The following is a 20351-nucleotide window of genomic DNA, read 5'->3' on the forward strand; positions in this document are numbered from 1 at the left end:
GTAAAGAAGACTGTGACAAATTGTTATGGAAAGCTCTGCCTGGGTGCAGGGAGGGCTGTTTTGCAGCTCTTTGAAAAAAAAAATCAGTTGCCCTTATCACTATAGGAAAGATCATACATCTGACTCTTAAATATTTTTTTGGAGGAAGATGGCTTTCACTTGCCACCATGTTTTTTTATATGCATAATACGTGACAGGACTAGACAGCCTACACTGCCTTTGAGACCAATAAAAAGATGTTAGCATCCAATACAGATAAGTTTTGAGAAAGGATATATTTTTTAAGTGAAAAGTTCTTCGCTCCTCAACACATTATTTGAGTTGTCTTGGGGAATGTGCTACTATTTGTATAAAAGAAAATAAAATTACTATTACATGTAAATGTTGAAATCAGAAGATCTGGTTGAGGTAGGGTTAGAAAATCAATGCAAATGGATAGAGAGGGTGTAATTTCATTTCTCTGTACTCCTCTCTGCATCCTCTAATTTGGTTTCATTCCTACAAGAGTCTCATTTTTCTCCCAGGATGACTGTCTATTGGTCCTGGGGGAGTTTTAAAGGTGTATATACAGAAGAAAGAAGAGGTTTGCCTTCCCTCAGGTAAAAACTAGGTAAAATCTAAAATACCAGTGGTGTATGGAAGCAAAGCCTGCTTCCCACGCTGATACCTGTGGCCTGGTGACTGCCGTTTACAGACTGTGTGTTCTGCTTCTCATGGTGGAGCCAATCAACTGAAGCAGAAGGCTGAGATTTGAATCAGTTCGCTAAAAGGTAACTGTTTCATTGATTTGTTATTTTGGTTTTTGTTCTGTTTTGTTTTTTGAAAGAACGCATCACTATGTTTTCCTGACTGCATTTTGATTTACTATATGGAGCAGACTAGCTTCAATCTCACAGATAAAACTGCCTGCCTCTGCCTCCTGAATTCTGGGATTAAAGGCACATGCCACGATGTCCAGTGTATTGTTCTTGAGGCTCTTCTGGAAAGGTCAACATCTGGCACTTTCAGATAGCCTCTGAGCTCGGTATACAGATAGACTCCCTTTCTCAGCAGGAACCCCTCTCTACCTGAGCCCTAGAAACTTTAAGGGGCATTATATAGGCAGCAGGCAGACTACAAGCCCGGGCGTTTCCGGATGATGTTGAGCAAGCACCTGAGGATTCCTGGAGATCCCACCCTATGCTAATAAGATACCTTGGTGTCTTGGCTTTCAACCAATAACCTTTGACTTTTCCTGGAGATCTTCCTCCACCCAGGGGGGATAATTAGGTACTGTTTTTCTTCCCTTCTGACAGGTCTATTGTGGTACATGTAGACTAAGTACCCCTAACACCTCTAGTCCTAGCAAATCAGACACATTCGCTCTCGAAACCCCTCCCACTGCCCAAGGTCTATAAATGTCTCTAATTCAGGAAATAAACATCCTCTCATGTTCACACCATTCTTTCACCGTGACTGTCTGAAGCTCTATTTATTCTTGGGAAAGGAGGGCTCCAATCTTCCCTGGAGAATTGTCACTAGAAGGCTGAACTTCAATGCCAATCAAGCAGCTACGTGCCCTGACCTCCAAGAGCTTCTAAACCCCTGGGGCTTGACAGGTCAGGCAGTGGTGGTGGAGCTACCTCGGCAGCCACAGAAGCCCATTACATCACCACTGCTATCTGTGTGCTGACCACTGCTGAAGGACCGGCTGGGCTTGCACCTCATCAGCTTCAGGCATCCTCCTGCTTCCTCTGCCAGGCTTAGCCCGGCAGCTGGAGAAAGAGCTGTAACACTTTTGGTATCATCCCAGGCTAATGGGACTCCAGAGTTTCCACTGCTGTCTAATATCGCCCATCTCATTCTAAAAGAGCTAACTGTAACACACCGTGGAAAACTCCATTTCCACCTCTTTCAGTGAGACTGGAAGCCTCGCCTAGCGCAGGGGCCTCACCCTGAATGCTCTAAGCTGCCCCTGACCAAAAAACGGGACCTTTGGTCTTGAGGCCTGTCTGTTCTCTTTAAGCAGCAGCCAGTGCCTGGACTGGCCTATAGGACTCGGAAGCTAGACCAACGCCAGATTGTTTACTTTTCTATTGCTACAGGAAAACACGATGACCAAGCAACTTATACAAGAAAGACTTTGTGTGGGCTAATGGCTCCAGAGGGACATCACAGAGAGGCAGCGAGCATAGTGGCAGTCACGGCAGCTGGAGCAGCAAGTTGAGAACTCACGTCTTGAACCACAAGCACAAAGCAGAGAGAACAATCTAACAGTAGGGTGAGGCTGCCATCTCTCAAAGTGCATGCCTAGTGACACACCTCCTCCAGCAGTACCTCCCCAAACAGTACCAACCGCTATGGACCTAGTGTTCAAATGCCTGAGACTATGGGGCACCTTCTCATTCAAACCACCACAGCAGCTTAAGAGTCTGAAACATAGATGAGTGGACATTTAGACAGAAGTAGAAGATGTTCTTGTCAATTATATTTCTTAAATCCTCAGTTCCTAAGCCAACCACTAGCAACACTCATTGCTAAGTGATAGGGCATGGCTGCTATGTCGTAAGTTCATAGCTGCCTTGATAGCAAGTGGCTCTCAACCTGTGATTTGCAACCCCTTCGGGGTTGAACGATCCTTTGACAGGGCTGCATGTCAGATACGCTACATATAAGATATTTACGTTACAACCCACAACAGTAGCATATTCACAGCTATAAAGTAGGAACAAAATAATTTTGTGGGGCGGGGGAGGAGGGTTGTCACCACAACTGGAGGAACTGGGTTAAAGGGTCACAGGGTTAGGAAGGTTGAGAACGAACGCTTTAAATTAACAGTTCACAGGAATGAATATCAATCATTTTATTTATTAAGATGTTTACTTGCAACAAATATGACCTTTTCTCGTTGTTTGTATTCCTTTGTTTTCCATCTGTCTTGAAATTTAGGTGTGGCCCAGGGATGCATGGACTTCACAAATTAAACTCCTCCAATCCCCACAGAGATGGTTCCCAGAATGAAGGAATGAAAAGGACAAGCAGCGAGTGAAGGTCTTCCGTTAGCAACTAGTGACACTTTCCATATTTGACAAAGGCAATATGAGGTCCAAATTCCCTGAAGAAAAGAGACAGAGAGTCAATTCCTTAAAGAAAGTGGACGTTGCTCTTAAATATGCTTCCACTGCCTTCTAAATGAAGTCCCAAAGTGGGGGATGCTTCTACAGTTCCATGCAGGCCGTCTTCTCCATTCCTGTTTTCCATGTCATAGTTTATACATGCCTGCTTTATGTTTTTTTTTTTGATTGATAAAAATGCGTCATGAAAAATTTCAAGTTTCTTTGGTATCTTGACCCTCATAAAGTTAAAAAAAAAAAAAAAAAACCACTCTAGTTATATTTGATTTTGAACTTACCATTTAGCAATACAAAAGAAGCATTCGTTTTTGTAGGTAACGCCATTTGCAGCACAAACAAACGCTTCAACATCTGGACAGATTGCTTCATAATCGGGGTCTGTTGGGTAATACATTTTGCATGGGGGCTGGAGACAGAAACATCACAGGGATAAGTGTTTGTCTTTCCCCATTATTTGGTTGCCTTTCACTTAGAAAATCACATGAGATAATATTAAATCCTACTAGCTGAATGTTAAGGTATTTCCTGCCTTCTAGGTTTTCATCAGGTAAGCTTTTGTTTCTTCTTAGTGCATATGTATCCTGTATTCGCTTCAATGATAATCAAAATAGAAACCCTACTAAACCCCAAGTTCAGAGTTGCCCTTTGTCCTTGTCTTAGATCCAGTATGCTATTATATAAAAAGTTAATGAGTCGAGGAATTTATGTGTTGGTGAACTTAGAGTGGACAGGGTTTCTCTGTACTTGGTAAAAATTAGGAATGTCTGTTGAGACTAGGGATAAGTGAGATATGTAACTGGGCAAGTAATGGTTGTTATTTTACTAATAGCTGTATCTGATAAGTATGTTTTATCTGATTATAACATTTACTAAAATATGTTAGTATATTATAAGGATTATGCTACTGGGAGGAAGTCCATCCTAGAGAGATAAAGTGCATGTCCAGCCAAGGGCATGTGACAATCTGTCAAGGTCCTTCACCTCTGTGGAGTTTTAGACACCTTTGAGGATAGTGATTGATTAGAAAGGGAGCCTAGAACTGTAGAATTCAAGTTTACCTTTGGCCAGGTAGAATGGTTACGTGATCTCATAAATGCTGCAAACAAAGAACAAACACACGCAGTTAAAAGAAACAGTGACACCCACTAGTCACTCACCTGCATAAAGCTATGTAAAATAATTTACAGCAACAGAACTTATAAGTGATATCCACTTATTTATTTATTTATTTACAGTGTACCTAATTTTCTTTTTTAAATTTTTTTTTATTTTTATATGTACATTTTTATTATTACCCCTATATAAAATAAAATACATACAACAAGAAGAACCACAAAAATCACGAATTACAATAATGTTACATTTTCTCTAGTGGCTTGTTTGCTACATTTGAAGCCATCTCCATAAGGAGGTTCTTTGATGCTTATCATCTTTGTGGTCGGTTGGGTGTTGCCAGGAATTAACCTGTCTCATTGTCAATGAATCTTTAAAATAGTGAAGACATCTTTAAGTGCCATATTCTGTAGGCCTCTGAGGTTTTTGAAGACCTTATCTATCTACAGAATCATACGTATCTGTTAAACCTAGGTTGTATATTCTTGTAATATACGTAGCTAACTTTCAAAGCTCACACTGCGTTTGCGAATTTGCTGCCTCACCGAGGAAAGCGCACTAGGATGAGTCTATGTCTCAGCTGTAGAGAGCTTGTCTGGCATGCGTGCGATCCATCTGAAGTTTCAAAGTTACACTTGACTTTTCCTTGAACTCACCACTCCCAGTTCAGCGAATTTCTTCTGAAGATGTACCTCCAGCAACACAAACACTCACGTGCATAAGATTATTTATTGACGCACCGTTTGCTTTACACCCTAAGCAAATCAGGCGCTCAGACAGAACAGTTGCCAGATGGTGTGCTGGGTCTGCCCAGGATTCCCTGCAACTGAACAACAGAAGAAACAGAAGGAAGAGCCCTGTGAACTATGACACCTTGGACTTCCAAGAGGCTTCACAAGTTGGGAGTGTAAGTTGCAGATAGACATCTGTGATGTGGTATCTTCGTGGAAGGAGCTAGAGGGAAGCAGTGAATATTTGTTCTTTGGATAAAAAGCACAGGAAGCCCAGAGAATGGAAACTGTGTTCAAAAAGGTCAGCTGGGCGATTAGAGCAGAAAGAAAAGTGAAACTGGCAACATTAGCTCTTTGAATGTAACTTTTTGTTAGTTTTCCTTTCAGTAGAAATAATTTCAAATTGCACCTGGCAAAACGGCTCAGGGAGTTGAAACACCTACCGCACAAGTCTGAGGGCTGGGTTGGGTCCCCAGTGTCCACAGTGCAGGGATGGACCTGATTCCTGAAAGCAGTTCTCTGACCTCCACACATACGCAAGGCCCCTCATGTGCACACACCGTATACAAACGCTGCTCCCATGGGAACAAGTAAAAGAGTGACTAGCCTAAAGCCTTCTGGTGAACGAGAAACTCTTGACAGGAAAGCTGTCACTCTGAGAGCATCTGCAGGCAGTTAGGAGCCAGGAGGCTCTTGACAAGGAACATACAGGTAAGAACTTCACTTACAATTTACAGCTTTTGGGGAGACAGAAAACAGACCTGCAAATGGCATTGTCCACCCCCGAAGTTCCCTTTTCTGCTCTGTAAAACCCTTAAGCTTTCTGTGCCTTGATGCACAATCTCTTTTCCCATAGAAAGATACCTGCCCTTCATTGTTTTAATAAAATACAACATATATCTGTAGAAATTGATCCTCCTTTAATTAATTAATTAATTAATTTTGGTGATTTTGAAACAAGGTCTCCCTTTGTGGGCCTGGTTGTCCTAAAACTCATTATATAGACCAGGATGGCCTCAAAATCACAGATTTTTCTGTCTTTTCCTCGGAAGTGCTGGAATTAAAGGTCTATGGAACTATGCTTGGCATCCCTTCTTCTTCTTCTTCTTCTTCTTCTTCTTCTTCTTCTTCTTCTTCTTCTTCTTCTTCTTCTTCTTCTCCTCCTCCTCCTCCTCCTCCTCCTCCTCCTCCTTCTCTTTCTCCTTCTCCTTCTTCTTCTTCTTCTTCTCCTCTTTTAAAAAGTTCACATTACCTTATTCACTACCTGCCTAACAACAGTAATAATGATATTAAAGAAAAAATTAAGAACAAAGTAAACTATTTAAAAATAGTTTTATGGTTTTTCCTGACCCATGCATTATGTGAAAGCATATTGTTTAGTTTTCAAGTATCAGAGGACTTTTTAGAATAACTTCCTTTGCTGATGAAAAATTTGTCCACGTGATCCACTATATATTTACTTATTTGCTCAAACCTAGAACGTGCACGAAATATCTCCCATAATTCATATTACATCTCCTATGAAAAAACTCCACAAATTAGAATTCAATATTGTTCTAGTGTCATGTCTGTTAAGGTAACAAATATCTTGACAAAGAAAAACGTTGGGTAGAAAGGCAGTTGGATCACAATTCCAAGTTTTAATTGATTGTTTCTGAGACATCAGGGCAGGAAGCCAAACAGTGCACTCACATCATATCAGCAATCAAAGTCTGATAAAGAATAAATACATCCTTGCCTGCTTGCCTTGCTTTCAGCAGGCTTTACCTTGTCATACTTTCAGGATGCCTTGCATAGAGCATGATGCCGCCCACAGTGGGCTGGGTCTTCTTACATCAATTATCAGTCAAGACAAGCCACTGGCAAAACTGACGTAAATAGTTCCTCTTGAGACACTCTTCCCAGGTGATTCTAGGTGTCAAGACTTAAAGCTGGCCAGTACAACGTATATTTAGTTTTTCTTTAGAGTAAAATTGAATGACTGAAATGCTATATTCAACGGTGATTTGGGTCAGTTTTACTATGTCCATGTTAGTCAGAAAATAGTTCTCTTGAAATATGGTTTCTCTCACTATATCTATTTGTTTTACTTCTATGATGTTTTCTTGATTCTCTTAGATTAAAAACTCTTTATACATTTATTTATATGTTTACTTAAAATTATAAATATATCTGTTTGTGTGTGTGCATGTGTGTGCTTGTGTATTTGTGGTTACAAATATGTCACAGTGTGCTTGTGGAAATCAGACAACAATGTATGGGAGTCAATTCTTTCCTTCCTCCATGGGTCCTTGGAATCAAACTCAGGTCATCAGACTGGGTGGTGAGCATCGTTGCCCCCTAAGCTATCTGGACAGCCAACAGGTTAGTTCTATTTATTTATTTACTTAGCTGGGATACATATGGAAAAGAACATAGATGAAGGTCAGAGAACAACTTGCAGGACTCAGTTCTGCTTCCATAAGGGATACATGAATCGAACTCAGGTTATCAGCCATGGGATCAAAACCCTTATCTAGTGATCAATATTTCATGATTTGGTTAATCCACTCTTTCTTAGACGTTCACCCAAAAGAAATAAAATAACAAACCATGTAGTCATGCCGTGATATCTATGTTTACAATAGTTCAATATAAGAATAATTCAGATGTCCATCAATGGGTCACATGTAGCATAGCCCCACACTAGACCATCCTGTAGATGTAAAAAGTGGTGCTTTGTTGATAGGTATCCTCCAACTCCAAGTTTAAGAAACTATATTTAAAAATAATATATTATACCTAAGTTTGTAGAAAGTATACCTGGATGTGGGGCACACTGGGGTGTTGGGCATGGAAGGAGAGAAAAATAAACCAAGGATTATTTTGTGAATGAGGCTTATGTTTATTATCTTTGAATGTTGAGGTGTCACAAGTATCTAAGTATTGAAAGATTTACCAGCAATCTAGATGTTTGTGTGTTAATATATTTATAGTGCTTGCTAGACATGCTCGATGGTATTTATTTGAACCAAACATTGTGCCTATTCCAGTTTATTTAACTCAGGCTTATTATAAATAAGAAAGGCAAATAAGAAAGGGTACTGCAGAAGTTCCATACAGAACATTTAGTTAGCTGACAGCAACTATATTGTTTCAAGTTTTATTTGTTTATTTATTTATTCATTTATTTTTAAATTCTTTTTTATTCTTTTTTATTTTTTACATACACATTTATATTGTTACACATATGTACAATAATTATTTATTTATTGTATATGTGCGTTTGGTATCTATGAGCACACGTGTCACGAAATGCATGTGGAACTATGAGGATAGTCTTGTACGGTTTGTTTTCTTCTTCTACTTCTCCGTGTGCTCTGTGGGTTGAACTCAGGTTCTCAGTCTTTTACAGTGGCCATCTTTACCTGCTGAGCCATCTGCTGGCCCAGCAACTACACTTCAGCGTTTGTTTGTTGAGCATTTCATATGTATTACTTGTTTAATGTGGAGCTAGGCTTTAGAAAATTGGTGAACTACATACGCTATAGACTCTGCCTCTCTAATTTGTAACTTATTTGCAAACGTACTCATTTCCTGTGGCTGTTTTATTTAAATCTTCACAAATCTAGTGACTCAAAGTGACATAGATTTGCTGCCTTGAAGTGTTGAAGATAATAAGTGCTGAAGCCAAGTTGTCTGTGGGCTGCACTCTGTTAGAGATACCTAGGGATGAATCTATGATCTTTTAGCTTCTGTGGGGCAGTGGCATTCTTTGAACTATTGCTTTGAGTCGCCTTCACCTGGTCACAGTTTCACATAGTACTCTTCACCTCTGATCTCCTGCCTCCATCTTCTATGAGTCCTTGTGATTATAAAAATCCCAACTGAATGCTATAGGCATACTCTATTTCCTTACCTCAAGCACATCCACAAAGTCTTTTTGGCCATGGAAAGTAACATATTTCCAGGTTCTGAGAATTAAAGATTACATATTGTAGGACCATTGCATTATCTGCAACAGCAGGCACATGGATTTTTTCTTTAAATTAGACCGCTGGTTTTTGTTGCTCAATTACTCAGGCACACACCAGCATCATTCTTACAGATGCCTGTGTTCTTCGTTGGCATTTCTCCCACTGTCATATTTCAAAGAAAAATTTAATTCCACATAGAAATGCAGTCTTTTCTAGGAAGAGACATCATGTCTACGCATGCATTACTTGGAATGAGAGTGTTACAGTGTTCTCAGCACAGGAGGACTCGGTTTGGTTCCAAACTTAGAGCTGAAAAGAATCTTCAATGCAGAAAACAAGGCTGAGTTTTCCTCTTAGAAAAATACATTTTAGGTATGAGATTTGGTCTAGCAAGTTTTACATTTCATATTTCAGAAAAACACTCCACATCCAAAGTAAAAAAAAAAAAAAAAAAAAAAAAAAAAAAAAAAAAAAAAGACCTCCCCCCCACCCCCTCTACATACTTAAGAAAACCAAATTGTTATCTCCAAGATTGCTCACCTGGAAAAGTAACATGTGTAAAAGTTGACAGCATCAGGGAGAGTGCGAGCCTATGGTGCAAGCAGCTGCCTCTTCTCATGTTTTCTGTCATGATGACTAAGAAAATGTCGTTAGTTTACTGTCAGTCAACTGTACAAATACCTTTTCAGCAGGAGGAAACCCATTGCCCTTGGGGATACTTTGCCAGCACAATGTTATACATGGTGAGTCCCACATAGGCTAAAGGCACTTAGACTTGAGAGAGCATCTTTGCTCTAAATAACGAGAAAACTATACCAATAATCAGTCAATCAGTCTCTCTCTCTGTCTCTGTCTCTGTCTCTGTCTCTGTCTCTGTCTCTGTCTCTGTCTCTGTCTCTGTCTCTCTCTCTCTCTCTCTCTCTCTCTGTGTGTGTGTGTGTGTGTGTGTGTGTGTGTGTGTGTGCACCTGAAATGACATCCTGCCTAGGATAGAAATTAGGCTCAAGACTTTCCGAGCCCAAATCATCGGCTTAACCTACTCAATACTACCTTTTCTCAAAATTGTAGTCGTTGGTATGTAAAGGAATGAGTGAGGCTCACAATAAGTGAAGCTTTCCTGTTTTCACAGGCAGAGGAAACAAAAAGACAATGTTGAAAACCAAAATAAACAAAGCTTAACAATAAAAACCATAAAACAGAAGCGGGTGGGGTGGTCTGAGAGATTAGGAAACCAGAGCTATCGCCAGTGACTACGGACAGAGGAAGCAAAAGGAGTTACCTGAATGAACCTTCCGTTGTTAGCTTGAACTTACAGCTGGCATCAAGAAGAGCTGGTTCGGGACCTGTGAAGGCATAAGGGTGGGTTCTCTGCTCAGCTGAGTGACCAGTAATTTGGCATGAGTTTACACTGAGTTTGGTCCCTCTTTCAAGCCGTGCCCTCTGATGTTTTATGCTTCAGCAGGCAAGGAGAGACCTGGAGGTTCTGATTGTGCTTTCCGGATATGAAACATTGGAAATGAAAACATCTTAAATATCAAATGTTTGTAAAGTAAGTTAATGACCTGTTGCCTTCCAAACTGTTTGGTAAATGTTCTTGGCAGAATGCAGACTACACCCAGTCTTCCCACATTCCTCTGCCTTTACCTGGTACAAGCTTCACCATTTCACATTTCAGCTTTGGGGTTTTTTTTTTCTTCTCTACTAATTTAGGAAACCCTAATAATCTTAATCAGTATTTCCAGGGCCACCCTCCCAATTTCTATATTTGTTGCCCTTGACTAAACCTCAAGATAGGCAATCCAGAAAACTGACCTTTGTCTGAAAAATCTCACTATACTTTAAGCATTTCTGGCATCATTGGCACTTTTGTTGTTCGGCATCTAGGACCTGTTGAAGTCCCGGGTCCTAGAAGTCCCTTGATGAGTCCGTCAGTCTTTTGAGATCTTGCTATAGGTTTTATGCCCTTCTATGTTTGAGTAAATTCACCTCTGATTTGTTTCAGACCTTAGTTGTGACAGGTGGAGAAGAAATCCACGAACTGAACTCTGCAATCCCACTTAATTGAAATTCCCAAGGAAACATCCCATGTCATGTCACATTGCTGCTACGTTACTGCTCCCACCTCACTTTTTTCTTTTCTCCATCCCATCTGCCCTGCTCTGAGTAAGAAATGTCACCTTTTTATTATTGAACGGGATGAACGTAAAGACACGTGATACACGACCCTACTCCTCGTCAGAGACATAAGAACAAGCCGTAGAGGCTTTGCTTGACAAAGTTCTGAAGACCTTCGACTGCCCAGCATGATCTCTAGACATTCAGAACAGCTGTTGAGCCTTTGCTTGACAAAGTTCCAAAGATCTCTGGCTGACCACCACTACCCTTAATTATTATGTATGGTCCAGGTGTAATTTTGCCTAAAACTGCTTTGAAATCTACCAATTCTCCTAAAACCGCCTTTCTCTTTATTTCTCTCAGTCCTAAAGAAATTTATACTGGAAAACTTTTTCCAATAAGCAATATTGAAAGAAGGTGTCTGGCCAAAGGCTTGAGACAATGGGAGAGTTTTGACTCAGAATATTGTTAGAAGCCAGGCAGCAACTGCTTAAAACAAAAGTTAAGACTTTGATATAACAGTACCTGGTTAAATATTGTTAGCTGTAGAAAAGTAAAATTTGTTTCGTTAGAATCTGCCTTGAGAGCAATAGACGGTTGGCTTGGAAGGTCATGCTTTACAGATATTTTATAACAGAGGACCCATTGGAAGTTAGCTTAGGCTTGGATAAAGATGAATAGCACACCTGTTGGTTTGTGATGGGAAGTAAGTCACGATTTTTCTGTGTTAAGGATACTTAGTTTCAAACTATGTTGCTATGGCAATCATAGAAACACAATGGCTCGAATCCTGGGGGAATTTGTGATTAAACTTTCCCAAGTGTTGTTTAAGAAATAATTATCAGGTTATACTGACCATTGCTTGGAAATTGACTGATTTTTGCTGTATGCTTTAATATATGCTATACAGAACTGTTGGCATTTCTTTGTTAGATGATTTTCTTGTTCTGTTGATTTTTTAAATGCTCTATTTACTGCATGTGTGACCAAGAACCTAAGACTAGATAGCCCAGGGGCCTAGGGTAAAACTAAATACTGTTCTAAAGACAAACAAACAAACAGCAATTAAATGACATTCTGCTGGAACCGTGCCTTGTTTAGCCACGGTCAGAGAAGCTTCCTCCTGCAGCAGATGGGAACAAATGCAGAGATTCGCAGTCAGGCAATATGTCGAGAGTGAGAGACCTCAGAACACTCAGCCCGTGCGGGGGGGGGGGGGTGAGGGAACAGCCCTGGCACTTCCAGATGTCGTGGGGGTCCTTGAAGCAGGGATGAATGGGAGTGGTGCAATCAACTCTCGAGTCAGACATTTGATGCAAGCTGGCAGGCCGTGTTTTTTGTAGCTGCCAGCAGGCAGGCACACAGGCAAGTAGACCACAGACACAAACCTCAGTTCTTTATTTAGTTATATTTTCCCAAGTTAATATTTCCTTCTCATCAGAGACATTTTTATCCTTAAGCACGCATTGCTGGCCCGGTTTCATTACTTGACAGTTGCATACAACTCTATAGAAGTTCAACCACAGGAGCAAGTCCCATGTCTATGCCCCACTAACCCCAAATACAAGTGCATCACTTTATTTCTTATTAACTTCAATGTTTGAACTCTTCTGCCAGCTTTGTTTTTGGCCAAAGGGCACAGCGTTTGCAGTTTCCTTTCAGCTAGACATTAGCAACTAGACATTAGTACCCTTAGGCTATTTTTTGTATAGAAGTACTAGACACGATTTCACCTTGCAGTTAATCTTTCAAGATCAGCTTGATGCCTAGCTAGGCATCTTTTATAGAATCCTTGAGTGCAGCAAAATGTAGCTGCATCCTTCAGAGCTTCAGCTCTAATATATTCTTTAAGAATCCTAATCTTTCCTTCTTTTTTTTTTTTTTTTTTTTTTTTTTTATTTTATTTTTTTTATTAATTTATTCTTGTTACATCTCAATGTTTATCCCATCCCTTGTATCCTCCCATTCCTCCCCCCCCCATTTTCCCATTATTCCCCTCCCCTATGACTGTTCCTGAGGGGGATTACGTCCCCCTATATATTCTCATAGGGTATCAAGTCTCTTCTTGGCTACTTGCTGTCCTTCCTCTGAGTGCCACCAGGTCTCCCCCTCCAGGGGACATGGTCAAATGTGAGGCACCAGAGTATGTGAGAATCTTTCCTTCTTTAGTGTGACAAATCCAAGGTCCGCCATCTGTGGCAGCTAATCTTTCCATAAAAGTCAAATCATTAACCCCAGCTGTTTATGGTTTATGCCTGTTTATGGTTTATGTTATGGCTTATGTTCTTGGTTTATGCCCTCCTCCAAATCCACCCAAGCCTTTTCTTTAAAGTTACAATCATAAGCATTTTTTTTTTCCCTTTGGCGTAATCAAAGGTTCAGCTCTGGACATTTCTTTCCTGAATGCGTCATGCTTTTCATAGGCCATTTGTAAATCATAAACCATTGAAAATTTTAGTAAGGGATAATTCTTACATTTTTTCCCCAAATTAATATTGCTTCCACATCAGAGACATTCTTATCCTTAAGCACGCATTGCTGGCCAGGTATACTTACTTGAATTTGGCAGAATATCTAGCTTTCTGTGATTTTTGGAGAACCAAGTACAGGGGAAGGAGAGTCCATCAAGATAAGGAGAGAGGAGAACAGAGTGAAAGCGCCATTATGAAAGTCATAGGCGGCATCACAACAGCTGATGAGCTCAGGGGTCAGGAGGGATCAGACCTTTGGCAGGCGATGCAACTCCTGTCCGTGCAGGCTTATCTGGAGGAGACCTCAAGCTCTGACTCTTGTCAAGCGAGTTGCATGGTCTCCACTCCTGGGTCCCTGGGCGTGCCTCTGCCAGCAAACTTCCTCCCCTTAAGAATCAGGGAAGCCTGCAGAAGAGGAGGCAGGAAGAAAGCAAGAGCCGGAGGACACCAAGAACATAAGGCCCTCAAAATAAATGTGACCAAAGCTCATGTGGGTTCACAGAGACTGTGAAAGCATCTACAGCATGTGCACCAGGCCATTCGGGTATATATTATGGCTTCCAGTTTAGTGTTTTTATGGGATTCCTGACTGTGAAAATGAGTGAGTCTCTGCATCTATATCTGTTTCTTGTGCCTTCTCTTGGGCCCTTTTCATTTTGTTTGTCTTAACTAATTCCAATGTGTTAGCTTATTATAGTTTATTTTATCATTATCCTTTAGAAGCCTATTTGTTCTTTAATGAGAGACCGAAAAGAGTGGGTGCAGATGGGAGGGGAGATGGGGAAGAACTAGGAGGAGCAGAAGGAGCTGAAACTGCAATCAGGATATAGTATGTGAGGGAAAAAAATCTCTTTTTTTTTCAATAAAAGGAGAAAAAAGAAACTTTCTACTTTCCAATAAATCTTTACCTTATCTTCTCCTTCTCTCCGCAAATAAAAACTTGATACAATACAGCATGTATTACTGAGTAAGATACTAGTAAACAAACATAAAAAATTTAATGACTAAATATCATTTATTTGTTCTCTTACATGATTCAGTAAATACTAGGAAGAAATCTACAGGTACATCCTATATTAGTATTTTAGTAAAGGAATCACATGGATATATCTATAAATGCTATGAAGAGGGTTGATAAATTCATAAATTTCTAATAAAGTTTATTTAAAATCCAAATTGGATGGACCCTTTTCTACCACATAAAAATGCATTATTAATCAATATTTTAGTTAAGGCATTTACTCTAAATTTAAAAAAAAAACCAATAAAAAAGAAAGAAAAGAAGCAAGGGTGACAATTATCTCCAATACCGTTTTTGAGAATTTATCAAGAGTTTTAAAATTAAAAACACAAAAATAAAGTTTTAAGATTACATTTTCCTCAGAAAATATAACAGTGTAGTAGGACAATAAATGGAATCATTTCAAAGTCAAATCAGAGGATGGAGGGGAGCCCTACTCCAATAGAAAGAGCGTATAAAAGGTATATGGAAGCCTACTGTTAACAGCTGCCTTAAAAACACAGAGCATACAGAAAGGGATGGGCAGAAGAGATGAGTATAGTGGTGCTGTAGCCAAACTAATAGTGTATAAAAGCCTTCTGGAAACTCACTAATTAGTAAACTAACATCAAAATGCAACTTTTAGGGGGAAGTTTAAATGGGATTACTCTGCATGGGGGAATAATGTGTCTTGAGAAGATGTGGGTCATTAATCCCAATACAAGGCATGAGACAATTCTCTATTTGTTATTGGTCACAGAGGCGCCAGAGATCTACAAAAAAAATATTGCAAGCTATTGGCATTGCCTTTTATTGTCGAAAAACAACTAAGTAGTCATTGCTAAAGACACCACACACTTTGCTTATAAAACAGGGAGATCAGTCTTAGGAACAGGAAACTTCCTCCCCAATGGCTTAGCTTCACAGTGCTGGGAGGTGTTGTGAAGGCTTATGGGAGAGAAAAGACATCCCTGGTCTAAGCCAGCTCTGAACCTGCATAGCTCGATATTCGCCTTCCAGGCACGATGTGTCTTCTGGTGTAATAGTGGCCTGACTCTTAGGAAGTAACCCACTACTTTCTGATTGGATTTGAAGCCTGCCTCATGGGAAGGAATTTCAGGTCTGGTACTGTGATCCTGGTCAAAGGTCCACAGCTTTGGAGGTCATAGGCCCTAGCACAGAACATGCTACTGCTATTTTGCTACACAACCATGGTGTCAAATTGCCTTATACATTTTTTTTGTTTATACCTACAGGCATGGGTTATTCTTGTTCAGACAGGTTTCTCTTTGTAGTGGTCAACAGTCAATGGAGACATGAACAACTGGTTAAAAGGCTGAGACTACTACACTATACTATACTATACTTACATTACCAAAGCTCAGGGAGGTGAAAGAAGAATGTAAGAGCTGGAGGATCATACTGGGGAGTGCTGCCTTCTGGGAAAAGGCAATACTGGCATCATGATGTCAAAGCATCTCTAGTTACCGAAAGAAAGCCTACACAAGTCAAACTTGCAGCATGGCTGGTGTAGATGCTCTCCCGACTCTGCCACATATTGAGGATCTGTTGGTAGTAGATAGTTGCTGGGGGTGGAAACATAATTCTCTTTGGAGGATGTGGGTACTAATTGTTGTTTCCCCATGCTCCATTAGATGGGCCCAAACTGATGTACCTGGGATCAGCAATAACTGGACTTACTGGGTTGTAAAAAGAGAAGAAGAAAAAACCAAACCCATAAGACATGAAGCTATGAGGGAAGGCCTTGAGAGGTACATTCCCAGAATCAGAAGAAAGGAAATAGATGTGGCCATATTTTGTTGTATATACACGTACAAAATTCTCAAAAAATGAACTTTTTAATTAAAAAAAATCAAATTGTAGCACTTCTATACATTATTTGGGTATGGAATTAATTTGCTAAACTAAATTACTTAGTATGTACTAGAAATAGCCAATGGGAAGATATAATTAAAAGTAGACCCAGACTTTTAAAAGTGACAATAAAGACAACAGAAGGAATGTACTTAAGTGGCAGCATATAAATCTCATTTGAAGAGTGAAAATGCAAGTCCTGGAAAACATCAAAGTATTCTTGGGCAATTGGAAAAATACTTCATGCCATTGCTTAGGGTGATGGAACATCTTTAAAATATCAGCTCATCCTATGATAATTTATAAGTATTTTCTTTAATGTCAATGAAATAAACAGGCCTTTTCCCCCATTGAACTTAGTCAATTAACATGAAAGCATGTAAGGGGGAAATTAACATGTTTTTGAGAAGCACTAAAACCAAAACTAGAGACTGGGCAAGTGAAGCAATGACATTATTCTGAACTCATAAATAATATGGATATTAAAAAAAAACAAATCTCCAAAAGATATGCAGACAAATATATGGTCAAAACATTTCTCAGATGGTACTGCATGCAACCTCTTCACCCAACCAGACTTCCCATCTCCTTCTCCAGAGGCTCCTGGACGTCTCCATCTCTGCCTTCGCCTGAGCTTGCCAGATGACCTAGCCTGGGTCTCACAACCAGAGCCACAGCCTGGTCTGGCCTTCCCTGCCTGCACCACAGCTGATCTCTAAGCTTCTGCTATGACCTCCCCTCCCTTCCTATTCTCCAACTCACAAGGCCCTTCCATTGCCACATCCAATCTTTCCACCCAGCCAGGTCTACCCCCACACTCAAGGCTTGTGCCTGGAAGCGCATCCTGTGCACAAGCCCAGTCCCCTCTGTCCATCTGACTTCATTCCACCAAAGACATTTCCAAACTCTAGGAACCACTGGCTTGCGTATCCTTGCATACCCTAATTGCTCTGTCCAAGTCAGAATTAGGATTAAGAAAAAAAGTCCACATTCCCAGATATCATTGCAAAAATGCTAACAATATAAATTATTAAGCCCTTATCTTGCCTCTAAAACCTACAGTCCTATAGAAATGTTTGCCAATGAATCTTACCTAGATGAACCCCAGAACAGAATTAAAAGAACAATCATAATCTTTATCAAAGAATTCAAGGAGTTTAAAACCATGAAGAAACAGCTCAGTGAAATTAAGGAGAAAGAATTTAAGGAAAGTGAACACTTGAAGGATGCCCAAGAAAACATAAACATAAGGCTGACAGAAATGAGAAAATCGACTTAGGACTTGAGAACAGAATTCAATGAAGAGATGGAAGCAATGAAAAGGAGTGAAGCGGAAATGAAGATGGAATTGCAACACCAAATAACTCAGCTAAAATATTCAAACGAAAGCTTTGCAAGTAGCACGAATCAAGCAGAAGACAGAATACCAGAACTTTAAGATAAAGCAGAAAATCCAGACCAAAAAATCAGGAACATTAAAGACAAATGAATTATACCCGATTTTAAAATATATACAGAAAATCCTTCTTACAAATATTTCTGAAAAATTGAAACAGAAGAAGCATACAAAAATTTCATCTATGAAGCCAGTATCACTCTAAGAGCAAAGCCAGGTAAAGACACAACAAAAAAGACACCAACAGGCCAGTATTCCTGATGAGCATAGACTCAAAAATGCTCAACAAAATACTTCCATTTCACAGACATACATCAAAAAACTATACACCATGAGCAAGTTGATTTTTATCACTGAAACACAGAGATGTACAAGCCAATACAGGTAATAAGCAGCATAATAAGTAGGACTTTAAAAAAAAACAGAATAAAACATAAACAAACACCATCACATTTGAAGTTGGAAAAGGCAAAAGAACAGAAGGAAAAGAACCCTCAAAGCAAGGCACAAGAAATAGAGACCCCGTTCATTCCCACACTCAGGAGTCCCATTACAAAATGCTAAACCGAAAGCTATACTATATACACTGAGGACCCAAGGCAGACCCACGCAGGCCCTGTGCATGCTGCTTCAGCCTCTGTGAGTTCATATGACCTTTGCTCAGGTGATTTAGAGGGCTTTGTTCTTTTGGTGTCCTCCAGTCCCTCTGGCTCTCCCATTCCTTCCACCTCTTCTGAGCTCTGAGGGGAGGAATTTGATGGAGACATCCCATTTAGAGCTGTGTGTTTCAAGCTCTCTCCATGTGTATGACGTTGGGACTGTGGGTCTCTGGGCTTGTTCTCCTCTGCTGCAGGAGGAAGCCTCTCTGATGGTGGCTTAATAAGACACCAATTTATAAGTATAGCAAATTTATAAGTATAGCAAAAATATTATTGTGAGTTGTTTTACAACTACTTTTTTTTTTTAAATCAGTAGTATTTTGTTTTACACAGTCTCTGGGCTACCTATTCTCTAGTTTTGGTCATCAAAGCAGTACAGGTATGCATTCAATCTCATGGACTGAACTTTAAGTCAAATCAGACATTGGTTGGTCACTCCCAAAAGTTCTCTGCCACCACTGCCCTCACATATTTTGTATGCAGGATAGATGGTAGATCAGAGGTTTTGTGGCTGGCTTGTTTATGTTTCTCTCTCTCTCTCTCTCTCTCTCTCTCTCTCTCTCTCTCTCTTCTCTCCTCTTCCATCTCCTCTCTCCTCTCTCTCCTCTCCTCTCGCCTCTCTCTCTCTCTCTCTCTCTCTCTCTCTCTCTCTCTCTCTCCCCTCTGCCTGCATCAAAGAAGAAGACACTATAACCGTAGGATGAAAGTTCAGTGAGTAGTGAGTTGTGTAGGTGTTGTCTTCAGCAATAGGCTTTACCATCAGTTTGTGGAGAGCAACTTGGCCAGAGCCGAGGTTATTTGGGTATTTTCATGGACTCTTTTGGCCAACAACTAAATTGAATATAAACCACTACTGGCATTGGAAACGTCACTTGGTAACAAGAGAAGACCAGCTGGGACTCAGACTCTCTCATTATTTGTAGGGCTTTATTAGGATTGTGTTCATATATTGTAGCTTTGCTATCATTTATTTAACATACATGCATACAATATTTATCTTTTTTGGTCTGGCTTATGTCACTCAGAATTATTTTCCTAGTTCCATTTATTTGTCTGCCAATCTCATGATATCATTTTTTTAACAGCACAGTTATACTCAAATGTGTTAATGTACTACATTTTTAAAATCCATTCTTCCATTGAGGGACATCTAGATTATTTCTAATTTCTTACTGTTAGAAATAGAGCCCCATTGAACATGGTTGAGCAAGTGGTCCCCGTGGTAGGATGAAGTGCCCTTTGGGTATATGGCCAAGAATGGTATAGCTAGATCTTGAGGTAGGTTGATTCTCATCTTTCTGAGGAACCAACATACTGATTTCCACAGTGGCTGTACAAGTTTTCACTCCCACCAGCAATGGATGAGTGTTCCCCTTACTCTTTACCCTCACCAGCATGAATTGTCACTTGTGTCATTGATGTTAGACATTCTGACAGGTGTGAGATGAAATCTCAAGGTTGTTTTTGTCGAGGACCAGCTTCAACAGGCCAGTTCTCTGATGACTAAGTTTGAACATTCCTTTAAGTGGTTCTCAACCACTCGAGTTTCCTAAATTGAGAATTCACTATTTAGATCTGTACCTCATTTTTAAATGAGATTATTTGGCCTTTTGATATCTAGTTTCTTGAGTTCTTTTTATATGCATCCTTTATTGGATGAGGAGTTGTTAAATTTTTTTCCCATTCTATAGGCTGCTGCTTTGTCTGAATGACAGTGTCCTTTGCCTTACAGAAGTCTTTCATTTTTATGAAGTTCCACTTATGAATTCTTTATCTTAGTTTCTGAGCTATTGGTGTTCTGTTCAGAAAGTATTTTTCTTCTGGGCCAATGAGTTCAAGGCTGTTGCCCATTTTCTCTTCTGTCAGGTTCAGTGTATTGGTTTTATGTAGAGGTCTTTGATCCATCTGGAGTTGAGTGATAA

At 39.9% G+C, this 20351-nt stretch overlaps 1 protein-coding gene across 1 annotated transcript; it reads right to left on the bottom strand.

Moving 5' to 3' along the window:
* Window positions 1-3020: 3020 nt before the first annotated feature.
* Window positions 3021-10377, bottom strand: Spink13 (serine peptidase inhibitor Kazal type 13). The gene is made up of 5 exons (XM_051163415.1): window positions 10193-10377; window positions 9454-9549; window positions 4172-4209; window positions 3392-3519; window positions 3021-3094 (listed from the first exon to the last, which is right to left on the bottom strand). Exons 2-5 carry the CDS (start codon window positions 9542-9544, stop codon window positions 3046-3048), a joined length of 306 nt encoding a protein of 101 aa, XP_051019372.1. The 5' UTR covers window positions 9545-9549; window positions 10193-10377; the 3' UTR covers window positions 3021-3045.
* Window positions 10378-20351: the final 9974 nt, after the last annotated feature.

The sequence above is a fragment of the Acomys russatus genome, chromosome 20 (genome assembly GCF_903995435.1).
Source record: "Acomys russatus chromosome 20, mAcoRus1.1, whole genome shotgun sequence".
Lineage (NCBI taxonomy): Eukaryota > Metazoa > Chordata > Mammalia > Rodentia > Muridae > Acomys > Acomys russatus.